Source organism: Asterias amurensis, chromosome 11 (genome assembly GCF_032118995.1).
Source record: "Asterias amurensis chromosome 11, ASM3211899v1".
NCBI classification, from domain to species: domain Eukaryota; kingdom Metazoa; phylum Echinodermata; class Asteroidea; order Forcipulatida; family Asteriidae; genus Asterias; species Asterias amurensis.
In genome coordinates this window covers 8,579,939-8,602,874 of record NC_092658.1, presented here as the reverse complement: position 1 = coordinate 8,602,874, position 22,936 = coordinate 8,579,939, and the positions used below count along the sequence as shown (strand labels likewise).

General features: G+C 39.3%; 2 protein-coding genes across 4 annotated transcripts in view; both read right to left on the bottom strand.

Annotated features, from left to right (window-relative positions):
- The window catches only part of LOC139943992 (uncharacterized), a 71,235-nt gene that overhangs the window by 45,671 nt on the left and 2,628 nt on the right, over positions 1-22,936 (bottom strand). For all 3 annotated transcript variants that reach the window (XM_071940917.1, XM_071940918.1, XM_071940919.1), the window contains exons 2-7: positions 19,020-19,181; positions 10,987-11,151; positions 8,962-9,030; positions 7,669-7,848; positions 2,520-2,613; positions 948-1,009 (exon numbers count right to left, since the gene is read on the bottom strand). In XM_071940917.1, coding sequence (XP_071797018.1) covers positions 948-1,009; positions 2,520-2,613; positions 7,669-7,848; positions 8,962-9,030; positions 10,987-11,151; positions 19,020-19,181 — 732 coding nt within the window. The remainder of the gene's footprint in view (positions 1-947; positions 1,010-2,519; positions 2,614-7,668; positions 7,849-8,961; positions 9,031-10,986; positions 11,152-19,019; positions 19,182-22,936) is intronic.
- LOC139944075 (snaclec EMS16 subunit alpha-like) lies at positions 14,750-15,503 on the bottom strand. The gene has a single exon (XM_071941029.1). The coding sequence runs from the start codon at positions 15,482-15,484 to the stop codon at positions 14,750-14,752; it is 735 nt and encodes a 244-aa protein (XP_071797130.1). The 5' UTR covers positions 15,485-15,503.

Sequence of the window (22,936 nt, the reverse complement as noted above, 5' to 3'; positions counted from 1 at the left end):
TGACTATTTATAAAAATTCATATGGTCAATGGTTGTCCTTTGAATCTTGGTGAGTCATGCAAATGGTCGTCCTCTGAAGACAGCTGACAAATCGACTTCAATTTTACTGGGTGCTCCTAGGTCAACTTGATGACCTACATGTACAACGACCCCTATACGCCTCTCTTTATATTCATGCACAAGGTACGTCACATTGCTAACTCAAAATGAGGCGATGGGCACCGCCACTGCAAGTGATGGGGAACGTGCGCCCATAGCCTCATTTTGGGTAAGAAATATGACGTCATGCATAAATATTAAGAGAGGCGTATAGACCTTTCCATTGTTGTTAAACAAATCGCCTTGGTAAGAACGGCCAGCCGATGGAATCGAATCGTTTTAACTGATAAATTATCAAACTCAGCACTTCTGCAAACTTTCGTTTTAAAAAAGTACATCCCATGATTTGTTGCTTTGTTTAAAGACCTATGGCCGATCCACTCCACCCACCGATCAAGTATCGTATTGCGCAAAAGAGGCATCAAGTCATAGTCCTCACATTCTTCTTTGATCATGTGATGCGACTGTAGCTGTATGCAATTTAAGTAAAAACATGATTCATTTGAAATGGAATTGCGCCAAAATACTTGCATTTTCACACACGTGTACTAAGCGACCTACAAGCGCCATACAAAGGCTCAAATTTCGTTAACAAGCGTGCATGCAAAGTAGTTACTTTGGATTTTAATGAATGAGTGTTGTTTCTCGGTTCATCCATCCCAGGGGTTAGTGGCGACAGGTATCGATATGGCGCTCTGCCAATGGTAGCAAGGCTTGTATCTGGCCTATTCAATAGCCTCAAAGCCACGACTCTCGCTTTGCAGCAATTCCCAATTATTTGAACCCCTTAAAATAAGTCAAGCTTGGGGTGTTTTGAGACAATCATCTTCAAGCAATCTTCTTCTTACCTCTGATTCCGAATCTGATGTCGTCTTCTCAGAACCGCTGATTGAACCCTCTTCGCTCATTTCTGTTCATAAACACACACAAATTTGCCAGGTATAGAAATCAGAATTGTGGAATATTAATTCTTATCATTTCACAGGAGGAGCTAAATCTTTATCCTAAAGTCCTACTGTTTAAAGGGTCTATGTACTTTTTCCTAACACAAAACACAATGTCCACAGATTTACATTAAACTTACACAGTTTGAAGATTATGATAGTATAGAAAGCTTTTCTTGAAATTTTACTTACTGAGGTGCTGTAGTTTTTGAGAAATGAGTAAAACAAATACTTTTCATCTCAGTTTTAGCATGTAAAAACGTATTAACCAGTTATGCTATGGTTTTGTTATTATATTATAACTGGTTCATGGGATTTTACATGCTAAAATCATTTTCGTCTTCCCGAGACGAAAATTATTTTGTGACTTGTTTTACTCATTCTCAAAAACTACACAACCTAAGTTAGAAATATTTGAATGGAAGCTTCCCACTATCATTATCTTCAAACCCTGTAAGTTTAATGTAAATCTATGGACATTTAAAAAAAGTACCCGAATCCTTTAATAAAAAAGACTTTTAGCTCAGCAGACCCCTGCACTGACATCACAAATGGTTACTAAACAACCAAGGTGTAGTCTATCAAGTATAATTGAAATGTAAAGATAATTTAGTATATATGTATCAACATGCACGCCACTTAAAATGCGCACTACACAGAAACACACAGAGAGTCTGACTCCCAAAATGGCACAACCAAACTTGATCAATTATAAGAGTAACTATAAATATAAATATGAATAGTAAACTTGCGGGTACAACCATGAGTAAAATCTCTTTTGAAGGAGTGGTGGCTCTGAAAAGAGCCGGTTTGGTCTCGACGTTTCGAACAGTATACTCTGCTCGTCTTCAAGAGATCAACTGATCAATTATGATTATTGACATCAGGTAAAAATGGTGATAAAAAGTCATGAAACTCTGGCCTGAATGCAGTTATTTGCACTTAAAAAATAGGAAAATGGTCTTAATTGAATGAAATGTTTGCTCACGAGCAAATGGTACTGAAAATAAACATAAGTTCTGATAACAGCTACATTCCTAGAAATGGCAGAATTGGCAATTAACAAGGTTTAAAAAAAATAAAGAGAAACCCCCCCAAAAATAATCTCCATTGAACAGTAAAACCACACTCCATACTCCACACAACCTTACACATAAACACAAACAAAACTTGATTACAGACAAACACTTTAATTATGTCTTACATACATTATCACCAGCTCAAACATGATCACAGACGATCCAGGCAGACGCACCAACAGAATCAGCAGATTCAGCAAGAAATGGTGAGATGAACAAAACTACCTCTTAAAACTAACAACTAAAAAAATGAAACTAGTTGGTGCTTAACATACTGTAAGTATGTTGGAGTGTCTCTGAATTGGACAGCACCATCATTTTTCAACCAATCATTAAGTACGTCACGACCACAACCCCAAATGAGAGGAGGTTTTTGAAATATGTGTAAAAGGCTGACCTTCCTCTGTGATCTCAGCTACTCCGACGCTGTCATCCTGCATGAAGGCTGGGCTGCCTATCAAGTACGGCAGTGCACGATGGGCATACAGATCCTGCAGAAACAGAGAGAGAGAAAGGGAATTTTATAACATGTGTCGGCAACCTGTCACCACTGTCACAACAATTAGTTAAATGTCGCGTCCCCTTCCGCTGAACGAAGAACAAGAAAACTTATATTCCTTCAAAATGGAGACAATGAGGATGGGTTATCCAATCTATACACAGTTCCAGGTTTCAAGGATGACATTGGTGAATGTTTGTGACACTAAGGGGTTGAACCTGGAACGTGTGGCAGGAGGAAGGACAAGAATGATATTTAGTATCTAGATCCTTATTCAAATTTGGAAATGTAGAACCGAGGGGAAAAGACGATGCCGATCAGGCCAAAACGCTTGTGCAAGAATTCCCTTCACTAAATTTGGAGCTCGGTGTGTCCGGTAAGATAACCTTCTTCTACCGTGACTGCACTGACAAGGAAGGAAACTAAATGATATCAATGATGTACAAGCCAGTACTTCAGTGCTTCAGTAAAAATGAAATGTAATATTTAAGGAAAATTTAGAGAGGGTCACTTAATCCAGTGCAATATTTCATTCACAAAAGTGTATACACATGTACTAATAATAAAATAATAATAATAATGTAATGTAATAATTGTAATGCGCACATATCCACCCTGCTGGGTGTTCAAGGGGCAGTAAAAACCAAAAACAAAACAAAAACAAAACAAAGAAAAATAGACACTACAAAATTAGTCCTTGAAAACCTGTGACATAAGATAAGTTTTGAAAAGAGATTTGAATGTTGTGGTACAAAGACAGGATCGAAGATTTAACGGTAGAGAGTTATAGATGCCTGGCGCAGCTGAAGAAAAAGACCCGTCACCCCATGAGTCAATATTTGTACATGAGCATAGTGCAATAAGTTCAAAACGTACAATGTACATGTGAATGTATCTCGCTTTTTAACAATTTCATCTGTTGTATCTTGCTTATTTTAACCATGTGTAAAACGACTCGGCCCTTGTTCCTATTGACCCCTTGCAGATGCAAGATACACGAGTACCATTTCCACCATTTTGGAGTCAGACATTTCAACTTCCAAAATGGTGTGCAGGAGGTAGGCGCAGGTGCAAGAGATCAATAGAGCTCTCCAATCAAATCATTTATATGGGTGCCACGATAAGAACGGAGTAATTGAGGCAATCAGGCCTGGAATTTCATCTTGGAGTGGGGCAAGGCTGTTTTCATTTTCCAAAGGGGCACTACCATTGGACCATCTGAAAGTCTATGGTAAACTTTTGATGGAGCACCAAGGCCAAGACAAGGAGAGAACATGGCCTTGAGCCTTCCTGTACAAATGTACTTCCAGGCCTAGCCATTGTACACGTACATGTAATTACAACCCCTGAATTGTTGTTTTTTATTTAATCATTTCAGCACACACACCATTTTTTAAATTCTGAAAAGAAACATCCAGACAAAAGAAAAGGTTGTGTAAAAAACCTTCCTGACACTCAGCAGGACTAAAAACATATCAGTTGTAACACATCTATAATGTGTAGGAGTCTTGCTGTCAAAAAAAAAAAAAAAACGGCTGTCAATTCAAAAACAGATGTATGTCAGATCTTGTTTTTCAGTCAATATAAACAAAAGTTATCATTGTTCTTTGATTTGTTTGAACAAGTACAAGTAAGTCTACACAAGATTCCCGCTAGGGACTAGATAATGATACACACATCCCCTGTCTAGTCCAGCAGTTTGGACATGTTTCATCATCGTTGTCTGCTCACAATGAGTCAGATTATAACATGTGCGTCTTATATCAAAAGTCTTCAACAAAACTTTCTAGGTTGAAATACTTCAACCAAAAAGACAATGTTAGATTAATTTTATCGACCTGAGGGGTGCCACGACCAATACAAAATCTGAACTTTTTACTGTGTCACTACAAACCTGTTTGTACATGCATGTAGTACATGTACAACTTCAAACTTGTCCTTTTAAACTTTTTTTACAGCTAATGACGAATGTCTTCATTTACATTTCACACTGTTAAAGAAACACATTGCCTTGGACCAGTCGAGTTGGTCTTTGCAAAGCATTTTTAACCGTTTGTTATAAAATGCATATGGTTGGAAAGATGTTTTAAAAATAGAACACAATGATCCACACCAATATGCCTCGAAATTGCGTGGTTTTCCCTTTACCTCGTTGACTAACACCGTCGACCATTTATGGGAGTTAAATTTTTGACTCCCATAAATGGCCGACCGTGTTAGTTCCCAAAGCAAAAAGAAAACCTCGCAAATTCGAGGCATATTTGTGTGGATCATGTATTCTACTTTTAAAACATCTTTCCAGCCATGCATTTTATAAAAAACGGTTACAAACGCTTTTTACAGACCGACTCTTCCGATCCAAGGCAGTGTTCCTTTAAATTTGGTGTTGTAAAATTTGTTATTAACAGGTCCAAATCGTTATAAACAGTCCAAAAATTGGGCTGATTTAGCATGGGGTGGAACACTGCTAGGATGAGCTGGATAGATTAAAGGTTAAGTGCATAGTGGATGATTGATCCCGGCTTTGGTTTGCAGATTGCAGTACACCATGTTTTTAACAAGTGTGCACGCAAAGCAGTTACTTTTGATTAGCTAACCCGAACTGATTTTCAGTGTTTTCCCTCCCAGGGGTTAGTGACGAGAGGTATCGATACGGCGTGCTACCCATGGTAGCAAGGCTGGGATTCATAGTATAGGATTTGAACCAGGATCTACAGATGTAGAAGGTAGGGAAGACACAACTAAGCCAAACTGCAGTCGATCTCACAAAAGGACTCGTCCTAGGAGATATTAAAAACTAAAGGCTAGTCCCATAGTTAGGATGAGTGAACTCGTCCGAACTCAAGTCTTAACTCTTTGTGAAATCCACCTGCCGTCGATTTTTTCCTAGGAGATACTTAAAACTTAAGGCTAGTGCAATAGTCAGGACGAGTGAACTCGTCCTAACTCAAGACAAGACTAGTCTTAACTCTTTGTGAATTACACCCCTGGATACCTATGTATATCCCATGACATTTCAGCTACATTGTATCTTCATGTTTCTGATTTAACAAAGATATCGTTATGGGCTATATTAAGCCAGTGTTTGAACTTTGACAGTTCTATGACATTAATACTCAGCTGGTTGTCCATAAACAGCCATCTCTAGCCTAAGATAACATATTGTACAGGTGTATATACCTCCCATGCACTATTCATTAGGTCTTGTAATCCATGTTAAAGCTCTCAGCTTTTATATTATCGACCATGTAATTCAATTTCTCAAACTCTTGGAACGCCTACTCTTTATTTTCCCCCGGCAGACAATGTTGCTGTGTTTTATTTTAGAGGGGGTGTAGGCCTATAAACCCCAGATCCTGATCTGTCCAGACACTCCCTTTAATAAAGGCCCTAACTCCGTCATTCCTCCCCGAACGACGCACAAACAAGCTCCACACCCATTTCAATTACGTCGGTAATGTCAGGACAAGCCATAACGTGAGCAGACCAGACATTTTATACCCCCAAGGGGAAAACCCAGCCCCCCACGCTAACAGGAAAGCCCTGTATAATGACCTTCACATCCTGAGCAGAGGTCAACTCAGACGGACCCTTTTGCCCGTCTGCCTTCTGAACGGTAAAAACCTTTTCTGTCGTTGCCATGATAAGAAGGAATTCATCCTCTAGATTTGAGGAGAGCAGTCGCCTTGCGGTCACTATAAATGAATAATTAGACAGATCTAGGGAGGCTTTATTTATATACAAGTGACTGTCCGATACCTTGACTGCTTCCTTTGATTAGTGAAGTCCAGTCATGTCCAGTTGGTGCTACTGCTGGACTAGACTGGGCCCAGTCTCATAAAGCTGTTAAGCAGAAAATACTGCTTGACAAATTTCTTTGATAAGCAAGCATTGACAATGCGAACTCAATGTAAATTGTCCTGGTAACTTGATTCTGCTAAGCAATACTATTCTGTGTTTAGTGAGTTTTTGTGCTTACAAATAGGACTTTATGAAATTGGGCCCTGGTCTCTTAGGATAAAGACAGGTACTCGCCTTTCAGAACCAGAGATTTCATTGGATACAATGATTTCATTGGATAACCGTGCAGTGACGTCAGCTTTCCATATCAGTGTTTTGATTGGTCCGAGGATGAGGATGAGGATGCAGCTGACCAATGTCACTTCGGACCAACCAAAACACAGATATTGAAAGCTCACTTTCGGTCGTCTGCATGTTGTGTGCATTGTGTTCAGTTTTATGTTCAGTACATGATTGTACTTGCGTGTAATGCTGTCAAATGCACATGTAGGAATTGATCTACCATGTACATGTGAAATGAATGTAGGTGAAGGGTGATTATGGACAGGGATTGTCGCAGGCTTGATGCCACTCTCTGGCGTAATTCACGAGTTGGACTAACTAATATGTGATCAAGTCAACCCGTCAGTCAGTCATGCCAGTGGCAATACCATAGCTCTTAATTTGCTGATGAAGCAATGAATTCTGATAGGAAATAATTTGTGTTTTATAATTTCTTTATCTCCAGCTCTTAGCAACCAGTTACCATATAAGGAGCCACTTTGAAGTCAATTATACCTACATGCTACAACACACTGTTATGGACGTACTAACATGTACACGTAAGGTCACCTTTCTGTACTGAGCACTGTACAGAAATCCAAGCAGATTTGAAACTATTCTTTCCAGAAAAACACAATATGAAGACGTTTTCTATTTACAAAATCAGAAATGAATGGAAACAAACGATGCACATGTACCCTACCTTTAAGTGATATTTGAAATTATACATGAAGGTTACGATACAACGATAACAAGGTTTTTATGGGACCAGGGGCAACTTTATAGCCTTGTACAGTACATGTAGTTGACAGTCACCTACCCACAGCACCCACTCTGTGAAGTAGTTTGTCAACTTCCCGTACATCATGTACACACATGGCAGAACTATCTGTTAACCCTCCAGCCACGAATGACTACATCAAGAACCCAAGAGGAAAAGAAAAACACTACTCATCAAGGTTTTGAGTAAAGTAATAACTTTTACCTTTGGTTCCAGGATGGGTTCCAAGACGGCTTTATACGTAGCATCTTCATCTTCAGAATCAGAGTTATCGATGTTAGCGTCCAGCTCCTCGAAGGCGGTGTCTAAGACATTGATGCCGAGATTCAGAGCTTTAATAACCCTGGGGATGACTTCGGCTTCTCTCTGCTCCCTCGTCTTAGTCTAAAAGGGAGAACATCGACGGATTAGGCACAACGCATCAATCTTGCTAGACATAGAGACCCTTACACTGGAGAAAACTGATCTAGACTGGACATGACCTTAATGGCACCCCCTATGAACATGCTGGGTGTACCAGGTCAAGGTACTCTCTGCTGTCTTGTCTTAGTCTAGAAAAGAAGACCAACAATGGATTATCCACAGCTCATTAGGCAATGAGACCTTCACAACTGACTGGAGACAAGGTCTGATGTAGACTGGACATGACCTTAACAGCACCCCCTAAGAGAACCTTGGGTGTACCAAGACAAGGTACATTGTACACCCACGTCACTCAAGCATAAACAGCTCCGGCAACTACTGTCTGAGAGGCGGGGTCGCTCTACTTCCCCTGCCGGATTTGAAGAAAGATGCTCAAGATAATGTACTTTACATACATATTACATGCAGCTATTTAAGGCCTCCCCAGCTCTGTGTTACAGTGTTACCATAATCCATGTAATCTGGGCCCAATTTCATGGCTCTGCTTACCATAAGCAAAAATATTGCCGCTTTGCGGAAGCAGGAAATTCTGTGCTTACACCAAGCTTTTTTTTACGGGTTAGCAGGGAATTTTTGCTTCGCACGTGCATACTCATCCACGTTACTAGGCATTCTTGGCTTACTACAAAACTAGCGATTGCCTCCCTGCCCCCTGGTCAATGCCTTTGTGCCCTCGAAATGCTGTATAGAAATTCACAATTTCCTCATAGGCTGCCCTTTAACCACGAAGGAAATGCCTTGGTGCCCTTGCCCTTTCAAAAATGAAGCATACAGCCCATGTTTCTATATAACCCTTGCATATGTTGCCATAGTGATCACAGTGGAAATGCCGCACACATCCATTGCAATTACAGCTAAGTGTATCAACAGGTGAGGTGCCTCAATTTGTCCTCAGCGAGGGCGCTGTTTGTGACACCATACAAAGGATCTATTCCTGGTTAACGTATATTTGCGATTTAAGCACGATGACCTTTCACTTATGAAAGAAAAGCATTTGTACTCTTTAATTGGCAGTAATCCGGGTCAACATTTCCGGTAATGAGTCACTATAGGGTGGGGCCTATTGTCTAGTACCTGATCTTCTTTCTTGCTGGTTGCAGTGTCAGGTTTCTGGTCTGTTTCCTCGGAATCATCATACACTCTCTGGAGAGAAAAAGAAGTAGAGAATTGACTATCAGTCGGGATTTATTGATGTACGTTTAACTATTGGTTGCACTGAAATGCACTTCAACTGTTAGCATGCAAATATGAAGTATACATGGTGTACATGGTATAGTTATGTGTCAGGCCTGGAATTACACGCAGGCCACAGAGGATTTTCCAATGGAAGTTCCCTTTGCAAAATGAAAATGGCCTTGCCTTTTCAACATATTCAAAGATGAAATTCCAGGCCTGACATGTTCAATTCATTGTATAGCATTGGGGAAATATGTTCCAGTTGTGCACCTAAGAAAGCTGATTGTATCAATGTACTAAAAAATCGTTGTCATCCATGACATCACGTTTGTCAACCTATAAGTAAACTGTTGTGAGGCAATGTCAAATTTCACTCACACAGTGTACTTTCAATTAAATGCACATGTAGTAAATGCAGTTATTACATTTATATATTCATGAAATAAACATTAGCTCACAAACGTAAGGAAACCTGCCTAAGGAAGGGTGCTTGCGATGATAACTACATTAATAACACAGGGGTTAACCCATATCTTCAAACCGTGCAAATTTTATGTAACTGGACGTTGTGTTTGGTGTCCTACAAAAAGTACCTAAACCCTTTAAACACAAGCCTATTTGCTCTTTACAGCAACAAAGATTGTTCCAACAAGTCCCTGGTACATGTAGTAATCCAAAACAGCACTGTTGTTTGTTGTGGAAGGAAGGAAGACATTCATTTCAACTCAGCCCTCCCTTGACAAAAGAAAATGTGCCGCTCAGTAGAGATTAGGATCCGCTATTGGCAGGCTCCTATAAAGGTCAACTGGTTACGAGGAAACACTGACAGATGAGATTACAAAAAAGGGGGCGGATTAAAGAGGAAGGGGTTTACTCGAGGCATGCTAGACCTCTAGCAAAATGGGTACAAACTGAACACCCAAAGGGGAAATCAGAGAAATTAAAAAAACCGTCAAAGGTTTGATGGTTAAAGACACTTCAAACGCCTACCCCTCAAGGTCTGCTAATGAGCCCAAATCCCAACGCGGTAATTATGTCTAATTATTAATGCAAGGTTTGGTAATCTTTCCTATTTTCAGCAAAATATTTTTTCTTAGAGTAGATGTACTTTTTAAAAATTACTAGAAAATTGCTTTTGAAAGTTATGAATCATATCATTATCTGACAGGTTTTTGATGTAAGATTTGAACACTTAAAAGCTGCTTGACTTTTAAACTTGGCTGGAAACTTTAATCTGATCAGCAATTATTTGGTTGAGAATAGCTACTTTCTGTGTTGAAGCAGCTCTATGAAATTGGGCCCTGGTAGTAAAGACATGTCTTCAAGGGTGCAGATAGTTCTGGGTTCGGGCTAATCTGGGGTGTCAAATTAAGTAGATCCCCCTCCACACACACACACACCCCAGAGTATGCAGGAAGTTTACAGTGAGTAACATTTTTGTATCAACATCAAATATTTTCCCCGATTTTGGAGAAGGGGTTTCTTTCCAAAGTGTAAAAACTTTCCCTGAAAGAATATTATTTTCTTAACACAAATTTGTTTTCCTTAGTTTACGGATGAACTTTCTTGAGGTGGGGTTGGCGACTATTTTAAACTTCTGCTGTTGCTTTAATTTCTTAGATCATGGATGAACTCTCTTAAGATGGGGGGAGGGGGGAGGGGGGACTGTTTGAAATTTCTGCTGTTGCAGAATGTAAGTGTACAGTGTATGTAAATTGAACACTGTATACAGACTGTTGTGGTGAGAATCGGAGCCATGTGTTTACATCTGTCATGAATAAGACATGAACTGTTTACAAACATCAATCCCTTGATCGCTTGGAAGGATGGCATCACCAATTACATTACTAGCCAAAACACAACAGGTGGAAAAACAACAATACAAAAAATGCAATGTAATTGTTGTGATCCTGTCTCGCTTACATTTTCAATGAACTGTGTGTTCGCCAACATGAGGAAATCGTTGAAGACGTTATGCACTCTTGAGTCGGTGCATTTGGTTTCATGCACCAAGCCGTCCATCTTCTTCTCAAGATCACTGGTCTTGGTTAACATCTTGGTGGAGAACTCTTGTAGATACAACAGCAACTGCAAAATCAACAGAAGGAGATGTTTGTGTTTTTAAAAAAAAGGTAAAATACAATAAACTCTTAGGGACTTGCCATACCTGCAGCCGAGGATTCCACGAAACTTTACGCAACTGCCCAAGTCCACTTCCGCAAGGTTTATGGCGCAAGTTGCTCCATAAACGTTGCGCAAGTGGACTTACGCAGCTGCGTACGGTTTCGTGAAGTCTGCTGCAGGCAACTTTTCACGGCAACTTACGGAGACAACCAACTGCAGTGCAATGCTACAGGCATAAAAGGACCTTTTTGGTAGTCGTTTTCCAAACAGTGTCTTAGGATCCCCCCCCCCCAAAAAAAAATATATATATGTGAGCATTCAAATGTGAATGTCCTTTTTTGTTTAGATTGTCTGGAACTGGTAGACTGTAAATTGTCTCGTATGACATGGGCCTTGTACACGTGTTATAAAAATTGACCAAAATAGGATTTGAACCTGCTACAACTTCCGGAGTTAATGTACTTTTGTGGCACTCTACCAGGCAATGTTGCTCTTTCCCTCCATCATGAAAGGGCTAGGTTGCTCAGTTGGTAGAGTGACGGCACATTAATCCGGAAGTTGCAGAGCTCATTTTTTTTGTCATAATCTTTGTCCGGGCTGTCAGGCAATTTCAGGCTTGGCCGCTGATTGGCACTTTGAGGTTAATAGGGATACAGGGCTAGATACATGTAGGTCAGTTGGTAGAATGCCAGCATTAATCCAAAGGTCCTGGGTTCAAATCCCACTTTATTAGTGATTTTCCTTTGTGCACATAAAAATTTATTGAAATTTCTTGTCAGTTTCCCTTGTGATTTATTACTTTGTAAAATTTTAAGCGAAAACATTTATTGAGTCTGGAGAATATGCCAGAATTCAATCCCAGAGAGACATTGCAACAATGATCATCTGTTCGGTTTAATTCAAAAAATCTTGTGCAAGTCATTCCTAGGCATCTGAAACTTCTCACATCATGTTTTCATTCAGTGTTTTTGTGTAACAGTTACAACCTTGCGTTTTACTGGACACTTGCTGGCTCTAGATAATCCTGTCAAAATAGGCTGGTCACTGAAGTCAGAGTACTTTAGCTTTAGGCAAAAAGACAAAACATGTTTAGCCTCCTGCCTTTCGAGAAAAGGAATGGGTTTTAATTTTTTTTTTTTTTTTCAAAAGGGCCAGCCGACACATTTTTTAGAGACAACTGGCTGGGCTATTTTTTCAAATTTCATTTTTAGAAAATCTTTAAAATATTAATATCATTTTGTTTTTCATTATTTTGCCTTTCTCTGACTTCAGTGGGGGAAAAAGAAAAAGAAAAAAGCAGGCGGCCTCTGAACAGGAAGCAGGCGCAGGCCTGGCATTTCATCTTTGAGAGGGCAAGGCCATTTTCATTTTGAAAAGGGCACTTCCATTGGAAAATCATAAAGTCTATGGGAGTTTTTGTAAGGGCACCAAGGCCAAGACAAGGGCAACGGAGGCCATGACCTCCGTGACATTTCAGGCCTACAGGCGGGATGTTATAAACATGTGGGTTTTTTTTCTTTTTTTTTGGGGGGGGGGGGGGGCGTCTTACATAAATGTATTAGTCGGATTCTCAATGACATTCAAATTTGCGGGTGTTCGTTCAGAAACATGGTTGGTCTTGACAATCTCTCAAGACCCTGGAGTAATCCTTTACAGCGAAATCCCGGATGCGGGGACTTGACAGTCGTAAGACGGATCTTCTTCATAACCATGCCAACTTATTCACCCAAATAAATAAACAATTGAGGAAATGTTCGCATACTCATCATGCAAGCTCATGCCAGATGGTTTTGTGTTTTGTTTCTTGCTTTGTCTATTTGAAGGAAGGTTATAGAGTGCAGATTAAATTCAACTAGATGTCACGCAATGCGAGAGTGGTCATCATTAACTGAGTGACAGGTGACACTGTGCATTAGGTATCAAACTATTCAACATAAATTTACGATAATGTGCTAAGACCGGCTGGAACTTCCCGCGAATCATGCTTCATGTGAAGCAAATTCTGCATCACAAATTCGCGAAAGTTGCCCTGTCCCCAACTCCTACAAAAGATACGTCAGCCAAATTCATATGTGTCAGCAAAAATGTACAACAAAATGTCCTCAACAAACTGAGTGTAAGGTCAACTAATAATTCACATTGTTTTAATTTGGTATTATTTTAATTGTTGTTTCCTGACAAATCAATAACCCAGCATTCTGAAATAGGTCGCTCATGCCGAAACAAAAAAGCCTGACTAACCCCAAGGATGTTTAGATGGTATTTTTAGTGTTAGTTGTACCATTAATAAAGCCAGGCATTACTTCAAAGATTATTTCGTAATATATTGATCGCCCTACACGTACTTGTAGTAGAACTACAACCCTATTTTTGGAACTGACTTCTGAGCTGAAAATGTCACCAGGATGGCTGAGAATTGAAACACGCACAACAACTTAAGAAGTTGGCAGAAAGACAAGTCTGACCATCATACAGTACTAATTATACCCTAGAAAAAAAAACTCCCCTGAATTTCCTTTTTGTTTTTTTTCCCCAAGGTGATTTGATGCAAATTTTCATCAGGCTCTATTATCGCTACAATACCTCTTATTCTCAAACGGCAAAGCTGACCTGTACAACCCAAGACAATAACAAACTTTAAAAACAAAAATGAGCGAATGTGTTGTTAGTGTTACAATATCAACTATTTATTATTACTTAGTACCTTTTTACATACAGTTCATGCTGCTTTATACTAGAGTTTGAAACTAATTTGTTCCGATAACGCCTCTAATAATAAATTTTAAAAAAAATGAAAATAGAAATGCAGGGGTTTACTTGTAATTGCTGAATAACAAACCTGCCAACGTGAGCTCAAGTTGCAAGAAATAACAGAAGTAAACACCCTATATAGGATCGTGTGCTTTGGGATCACATAGAGGCTTCACTCTGAATTGGATTCAAATGTGTCATTCTCTAAGAGTGCTGTTTCTAAAAATGTTTTATTAGGCCTATCAACAGCTCTACAGTGCTCTTTTTGCCAAGTAAATTTTAATCATTAATTGGTTGAGTTATTACCAACCTGCCTTGTAGGTTGGTCTTGTGAAAAACTAAAAACAATTTTGAGAAATCGGGTTACATATTATAACATCGCTAAAAACTATTCTTTATCCAAATCTACAATACATTCCGCAAACTGCATTTGCAGGGAACTAATTCAACCATTGTTGCCTATTCTTGATATCAAAGAATTATTTTTGAAGTTTATTCTCCTTTTAAAATTGGAACAAAAACACAATTCATGTTTTAAGTCCAGCCATGGAGGTGGTCTAGCCGTTGCTTGCTGCATATTAACTGCCGAGTTGTGCCAAAGGTTTGCCGTTGGTGGTGGCTATGAACTGATTCTGCTTCTGTTTGTCACGCCCTGCTGGAATTCTCGGTAGAGGAGTAGCAAGCATGGTTCTAAATTTTGAATTGACTTGACTAAAGACGGTTAGGCCCAATGCTGTCTAATGATGACTTAAATACCTTATAGGAATGACTTCAATTAGGATATCACTGGATTGACTATTTTTAACGTTTCCTACAAATCTGAGAGGTAGCAGTTCTCTTTGTCAACTATATCTGCATCAGCTGCTTCCTGAAGACTCGCGTTGTTCAGCTGACAAACCATCTTCCCTGGACCTTCCTCCATCAGCAGATTGAAGGAGCGACAGCGGGGCTCTGATCGGCACGCCTTCCCGCACGACACCACACCATCAGCTAGTAGCTCCTTCATGACGTGACCGACCAGACACTGGGACTCAACGCGGCCATCAGGACCGGTCTGAAGGCAGAAAAACGGAGTGTGGCGCCTGGCGTCAAGAGGGCGCTCACATGCGGCAGATTTCATCTTACTACATGGTTTATTACGCCACCGTCCATGAAACTTGGAAATGACCACACAATTATCATCAGAGCTGGTTGGATAGTCGTCTTCCCAATTCTCATAGGGGTCAGCTTGACCCCTAAGTCCACATGGATGCCACGCCCCCTCCTCTTGGTCATCATTACAACCAATCCAAATTCCAATGGTCGGCTGCCCATTGTGTAAGTCAGCGTAAGTGTTCCAAATGTATGTTTGTTCCATTTGCGATTTAGGCACGGCTAAGTCTGCATGTGATTTGATGCAGGTATCGCGTGCCACATACCAGGTCAAAGTTTTCTTTATTATAAAGTAGCAGGCCTCACCGTATCGCTGCCAGTCAGTAGGGCAGATGGCTGCCATGGTTGTACTATAACACCCAACCAGAAGCAACAAGACACCGATAAAATTCATCACGACAAAAAGTTACCCGTGTCTTTAATAATAAAAGCTGTCCAACAGTTCTGTTTGAAGAAAAGCAAACCAGTCAAAACACGTCAAAACTCGCCTCAAGCTTTGCAATGATGAAATATCGCGTTAAAGTTACACCTGTCTTTGTAGTACAACAATGAAAAGCCAAACCAGTGTGATGAAACACGTCTTCATGTTAAAGTTTTACCTGTACTGTCTATATAGCAGGTACAATGATAAAAAGCAAACCAGCATGATAAAAGCAAAGTAGTGTGGTGACGTCTATATATACTGTACACTCTAGAGAGAAACACCATTTAATAGGCCTACTGTAAAGTAACTTAGAACAAAAGCTTTCCTTGCCTGCGTGACTGATCTTTTAATCATGGTCATAGATTGGTAAATAATTTACTCCAAATAGTGAACAGTGTGAAGAAACAGGTCTACATCGCTTAAGATAAATGCCATTAATAGGCTTACTGTTAGTACCTTGGAACAGAGGCTTTCCTTGCTTCAATGACTGATCTCAAGGTAGGATCGGTGGTAAATAATTTACTCCAAAATTTAACGACCAAAACAAAACTTGGTTCAGAGAACTTGAAGTACCATGCCGCCTTTGTTGCTATTTTGAGATCCCGTTTGCAGTAAGATGGTTTTGGAAATTTGTTGCCCAAAAACATTTGAATCTGAGAGCTGATTCATAATTAACCATTTTTCAGATTGTTGAGAGAATTGGTGTTCAATCGCAAATACTGTGGCCAAGGATACAGTTGGATGCCCTCTCGCCTAAACGTTAATGTTGGATTCTTTGTCGTTTTTTGTGATCAAGACAGTTTTTCCTGTTTTCTCAGCAATAGACACTAATATCAGTGAAACTTATGTGATTTTAAAACATTTGTTCTTGATAATTTTGCCTAAATCAGCATTTTGTTGTCTAAATCAGCATTTTTTTGACAAAAATCACCACATGAGTCTGTACCTTTAAACCTTTTAGCGTCTGAATATTTGATAGTGTAGGCTGTATACGGCATGAATGCATTAGTTATAAATTCATTTATTTTATTGCATTTAGAGGTGTATAAGTAGGCATTAGAACGAACAATTCACCAAGGTAAAACCTTTTAAAATTGCACAGGTGTCTCCATGTGTTTAGGGCAACAGTGGTGTACGGTTGTATCACTTAAAGAGGGTCTCCAATAGGCCTGGGCGAATTATTTGAATATCCGGTTAATGGCGAATAGGTTTTCCTATCCGTAACCGCGAATGCCTTTTTTTTCTTAACCGGATATCCGCATAGGGCGCGAATACCTACTTACAAACCGGATAATTATGTAATATCTGCGGACGTCGGGCGACAACTTATATAAATGTTTCGTCTGAATCCTTATGAAACTTCTATTAAGCCAGCATAAAACAGCATATATTAAGTATTTAACTATGCTCACCTCCGTGAAGAGTTAAAACAATGACATTTCTGACATAATTTGTTCAAAGATTACAAAAGTTTTCCTTCACGTAGAGTCAATCACGATCAATAGAAAAAGCAAATATCCATCTTTTAATTAGAGTGACACTGTCTATAACTAATATCAATCCGCCCATAAGATCTCATTCACAAACGAACAGCGCCTTCTAGTGGCGAAAAAAACTATTCGAATATCCGCTTAATTTCGGATAGTTGGCCAGCGGTATCCGAATAAAAAAAATTCACTATTCGCCCAACACTAGTCTCCAAGGTCCAAAAGAATCGTCATGAAAGTGGAAAAAGTTACAAGGCTCTGATCTCAAGTTACAACAGCAAAAAATAGTTTAATTTGATCTCTTTCAGAGCGATAGGCCTATTGAACTTTTGCATTAACAGTCAAAAGTTCGAACGCTATGTTGAATGAGTATCATCAAAATTGAGGAAGTGAACTGAAAAAAAATTGTAAAAATATGTTGGTTGGAATCCCACTCATAGTGAATTTTTTGTTCATGCCCCAAAATTAGGATAGAGACTTTTCTCCCATTTTCATAAAGACTTGGGGGGCCTGTATCTTTTTGAAAATGAGTGAATCACAAAACTGGGTTTGGCTTAGAGTCTCTCTTTAAAAAATATGCACAGCATTGGCAGTTAAAAAGAGTTCCCCTGTATACATGGTATAGAGGAACTTCGACTATTAGAGGTTTTCATTAGATTATCCAGAAAACGGAAAAGTTTCTTGGCAAGAAATGGATCCTTGCAGATCGTTCCAGGTAGATAAAAAACTGCATGCATGTTGCGGATAGATAAGAAATGTAATGAGTGTACCTGTGCGTACCTGTGCAAGCTTTTTAATAGAGGATTTGTTAAGACGCCTGAACTTTTGAACACAAAGTTAGTAAAACATTCAACTGTGATGCTGCAGTCTTCAGTCTTGAAGTAGAATAACCCACTCTGAACAACTTAAAGCTACTGGGGTGTGCAGCAGTGCATACATCATCTTGTGATACTGAAACCATTCAGCTCTGTCATTGGTTGCATGATTTCTTTTTTTATTAAGCCAAGAAGTTTTCATAAGTTTTGACAGCCTTAGAAGGGGAATATTCAAGACGCGGAAGGAACTTAACGGAGCCAGTAAGGGCTGAGACGTTGCATGTGATGATGGAGATAAAGTCAAGTACATCTTGTAGATAATGTACAAGTAGTATTCAGAACAGACAAGATCCTTGGCATAACTTCAATCTATCAAAACTGATAAAACATACGCAACTTGCAAAAAAAAGGGGGAAACCATCTCGTAGCAGATGTGATAAAAGGGCAATGGAAAATCTCAACATCTTGCCAATGGGAAACTTCTGGAGTCAGAGCACTAAAGCCATGACAAGGGGAAACAGAGGCCATTGCCTTTGTGGCTTTCAGGTAACTCCAGACAGGCTGTAGAAAGGTCCTTGACATGACTTGATTATTTCTTCCTGTTCAATGAAGCTAATTTATGTTAGTCTTTCAAAAACCACATTGTGAACAGTCAAGTGTACGTAGGCCTACCACACTGACTGAGAAAGAGTGTCAATAAAATGTGATAGAAGTCTCACTTTCTAACCGAACCATGGGTCTAAAAATAGTCAATTTTACAAATATAACTAGTGACACATTAAAATGACAAACTGAATTCAGGTCAAGGCAAAGGTAGACACGTCAGTGCAGGGGATGTGCATGATAATCTCATGATCTGTGTTCGAACCTTTTATATTTTTAGGTGGGGTGGGGGGGGGGGGTTTGCTCATCGAGAACTGCAAATCGTTTAGATCAGTTTCAAATATTTGTTGGTAACAAATTATGCGTTGCACCTGCAGCTAACAATGTTTCGCAGTGCAAGATCTGGGAAATTAAAAATTAGTTTTGACTTACAGTGTCAAAGTCGTGATTCTTTGAGGCGTGACTAGATGAGTATTGAATTTCACTAATCACCAGTGCTTACCTCACAGTTTACAAGACACTGAAATGTCCATCCTATGCCTACAGCCTCACAGTGTGTTCTAAAGAAATGACTTGCTGTGTTTGATTACTCTTACTCACCCCTGCGTCTGATGCCAGTGACCAGTTATTACTGCTCTTCCTTATTTCTGGTACCGTCAGAGGCTTCTCCCAGGCCTGGGGCTCTTTGACCGGTGGGACTGGGGGCGTTGTGTCCATGGAACCATTGATGTCTCCGGCTCCAAAGTTTGGAAGAGCAACAGCCTGGAAGAAGAAAACAATGGAAACCCTTGTTTATTATAAAACAATTGGGAAAGTCAATACATTTACAAGATGGAGGTTCAAAGATAACAAGCATGTCAATCATTGTTCCATATAAAACAATTGGGAAAATATCAACACATTCACAAGGGGTTGAAATTTGATCAATTGTATAAATCATGATTTTTTACAGTTATTATTCAAAACCATAGATCTAAAGTCACTCTTTGCATGACACTACAACGATGCCCATTTGTGGATTTCAAACACCCAACTTAGAGAGGTGTGCAGGTGACGTAACAAACCAAACAAATTAGACGCGACTCCACCAATTTTGGTTCCGGACAGGTGAACTTAGCATTGGCTCGGCTCATGACAACATCAACGTCTGAAACCAAGGCGAGTCATTAATTAAGGCGCTCCAAAGTAATTCCGAAAAACTGCAACAATAGATCTTTTGACCTCTAGCGAGTTCAGTCGCTCCGAACTGTTTCAGACGTCAAACTTTTCATGTACTTAATTTAGAATTTGGTTTGGCGCGACTCTGGAGTGCCTGTCTGAAATGGGTGTAATTTGCAAAGGCAAAATGCCATACAAAGGCAACTTGACATATGTTACATAAAGAAAACTAAACCCAGTCATTATTTTTATCAATATATTTTGCCACATTCCACTCATATATATATATCACTAGAAGTGTTCAGGCGTTTCCCATAGTTAGGAACCTAACAGCATTTATGTGTTCCCACCGGAAATAACTTAGTTAGGTAGATATAAACCAATACATCTATTCCAACGAGGGACTTTGAGTGACCAGAAGAGCGACCTATTTCCCACACGCGCGATCACTAGCCTAGTTCATCCCACGTGACCGTGTTTCAGCCAACCAGAATACAGAACAAGCAAGAGGTGTGTTATAAAACGAATGATTTCTAATCATGGACAAACTATTCCAACAATCAATGATATCACAGTTCACACAAATAGTTCTGTGCAAAGTTGTTCCACTTTTTACATCAGTGTAATTCTTCACACTTGAAATATCGAGTCAACTTTAAAAATGTTACCCAAAGTAACAAGGTTAAATGTCTAATTGAAACCATGGAGCTACATAAACATCTAGAGTGTAATAATAATAATAATAATAATGATAAGACTTGTTATGTGCACATATCCACCTTGCTGGCATGGGTGTTCAAGGCGCAGTAAAACCAGAAACAAAACAAAAACAAAACACAACACAAAGAAAAACAGACACATTAATCCTTGAAAACCTGTGACATAAGATAAGTTTTGAGAAGAGACTTGAATTTTGCAGTACAAAGACAAGATCAAAGATTAAGTTAGTAGAGAGTTCCAGATGCGTGGCGCGGCTGAAGAAAAAGACCTGTCACCCCTGTGTAAGCATTATAGGACTTGGCTACTTTTTCAAAATGTCCATAGATTTACATGGAACAAGGTTTGAAGATAATGATAGTTGAAAGCTTCCCTTCAAAGATTACTTACTATGAGGTGCTGTAGTTTTTGAGAAATGAGTAAAACAATGTCATGAAAATACGTTTGTAAATGATTAAAATAATTTTCGTCTCATGAGACGAAAATGATTTACATGACACTGTTTTACTCATTTCCACAAAATTACATGTACAGCACCTCAGCACGTAATATTTTCAGGGAAGCTTTCTACTATCATTATCTTCAAACTGTGTAAGTTAAGTGTCAATCTGTGGACATTGTGTAACTACAAAAGTTACATAGACCCTTTAAGAGCAAGCCCACAAGTTATCAATAAATTCTAAGCAATTCCACACATATTAAATCCAACACAATATAACATTTTATAACCATCTTTAAAAGTTTGAGTTGCCAAGGTTACCCCTATAGATGTCCAGCAATCACATTACCACAAACCACAATCCTTCAAACGAGACCTTTCTTCCGAGTCTACTAAATTACCATTTCATCATCTGTTGTTAAGTTAACCATCTCCTGGTTACGAAAGGAAGGAGGCAACATAAGGATAGTCCAATTTCCAAAACATCCTGAGAAAAAATTTGCCAAGGCGACACTTATTAAAGCCATTGGGCCCTTTCGGTTCAGGACAAAAAATAAAAGTTCACAGATTTACAAATAATTTACAGGGTTTACAGAAGGCAATGGTGAAAGACTTCTCTTAAAATATTATTCCATGAAATGCTATACTTTTTGAGAAAACAGCGCAACAATATAAGTTCTCGTTAACGAGAATTACGGATTTTGTTTAAACACATGTCATGAAACGGCGAAACGCGCGGAAACAAGGATGGGTTTTTCCCTTGTTTCCTCCAGACTCCGATGACCGATTAAGCCTAAATTTTCACCGGTTTGTTATTTGATATAGAAGTTGTGGTACACAAAGTGTGGGCCTTGGACAACACTGTTTACCGAAAGGGTCCAATGGCTTTAAAGGCAAAGTACAAATTAAGTTAACATTGATGTTGCAAGAATTTAGAGTTCAACTAGTCCTTTAACTTAGGATGGGTTCAATGTGTCCTAACGTCTATGGTAAACGGAACTTAAATTGTCCTAAGTCCTTTAGAAGATTAATCCTACATGTTAGGAAGAAGTTGGTGAAGTTGACGGCTGGGCCCAATTTTATGGCGCTGCTTACTACAACGGAATTTTGTGCTTACAAGTTAAAAATGTCTCTCTTCTGCTTGCTGTACAAAAATGCAGAATTTCTACACTAGCTGTGTAAGCAAAGAATGCCTACTGACGCACACGCACTGTAAGCAAAAATTCCCTGCAAACTCGTGATTCTTTGCTATATTAGTCCTGAAATTTGGCCGAGGTAAAGTTGAGTCAGACACTGAGAATTTTTTTTTTAGCTTATTTAGTTTGAGTTCTTGTAATTAATTAAAGATGGCTGTTTCGTTTTTATGACTAATTGGTCTGACCAATTAGTGTATAATGGTTGTATAATTGTTCTCCATGAAAATTTTCAAACAGCTCAACTATAAATCTCCCTTGTTCCTTAAGTAACCTGAGGTAAACTGCTTTTCAAAAAGCCTCGTGAAAAACACACTATTAAAAAAAAATAGAATAGCAAAACCAACAAATTTATGATGCTACAACAAGGATGTCAACCACTTAAAAGTCTGTCAAACTTCAACAGCTAAATTAAAGGCCACCCAATAACTCACCAGAAAGTCACCCGACGTCGACCCAAACAGATGCATGTATTTATCCATGATTGCTCTCTCCTGTAATCCTACCGCGCAAACATCTCAACAATCCAATGCAAAGAATTTGAACTTAATAATTTCCCTGGATACATTCAAGTCGACACAACAACAGCGTAATCCACGATCTACATTGTTTTTTTCCCCGAGCCAAGTCATGCTAGTGTGCACCCCTTGCCGCTCACCACTCGACACTAACGCACGTCAGCTAGCTACCCCCAGAGAGACCCAGCAGAGAGAGAAACAGAAGTTCCTAGAGCAAGCTTCTACGATAGTCTCTGAGTCACTGTAATTGCCAAGGAATTATCCAAGTATACTACATCCTGCTCAGTTTCCTCTGGGCTCATTACAACTCAGTCAAACTACAGGTCGACAAGTCGGGCTAGACTTTGTGACAATGAGGTCCAAGTGCTTTGTTTTTTTCTTTTTCAAGAATCTGTAGATTACACGGTACAAATGCAGAAATAGACCCCCAAAAAATCCTTTCCGGCATAATTTATAAAGTGCTCTTACCCTTGGTACCACAACACTTTAATA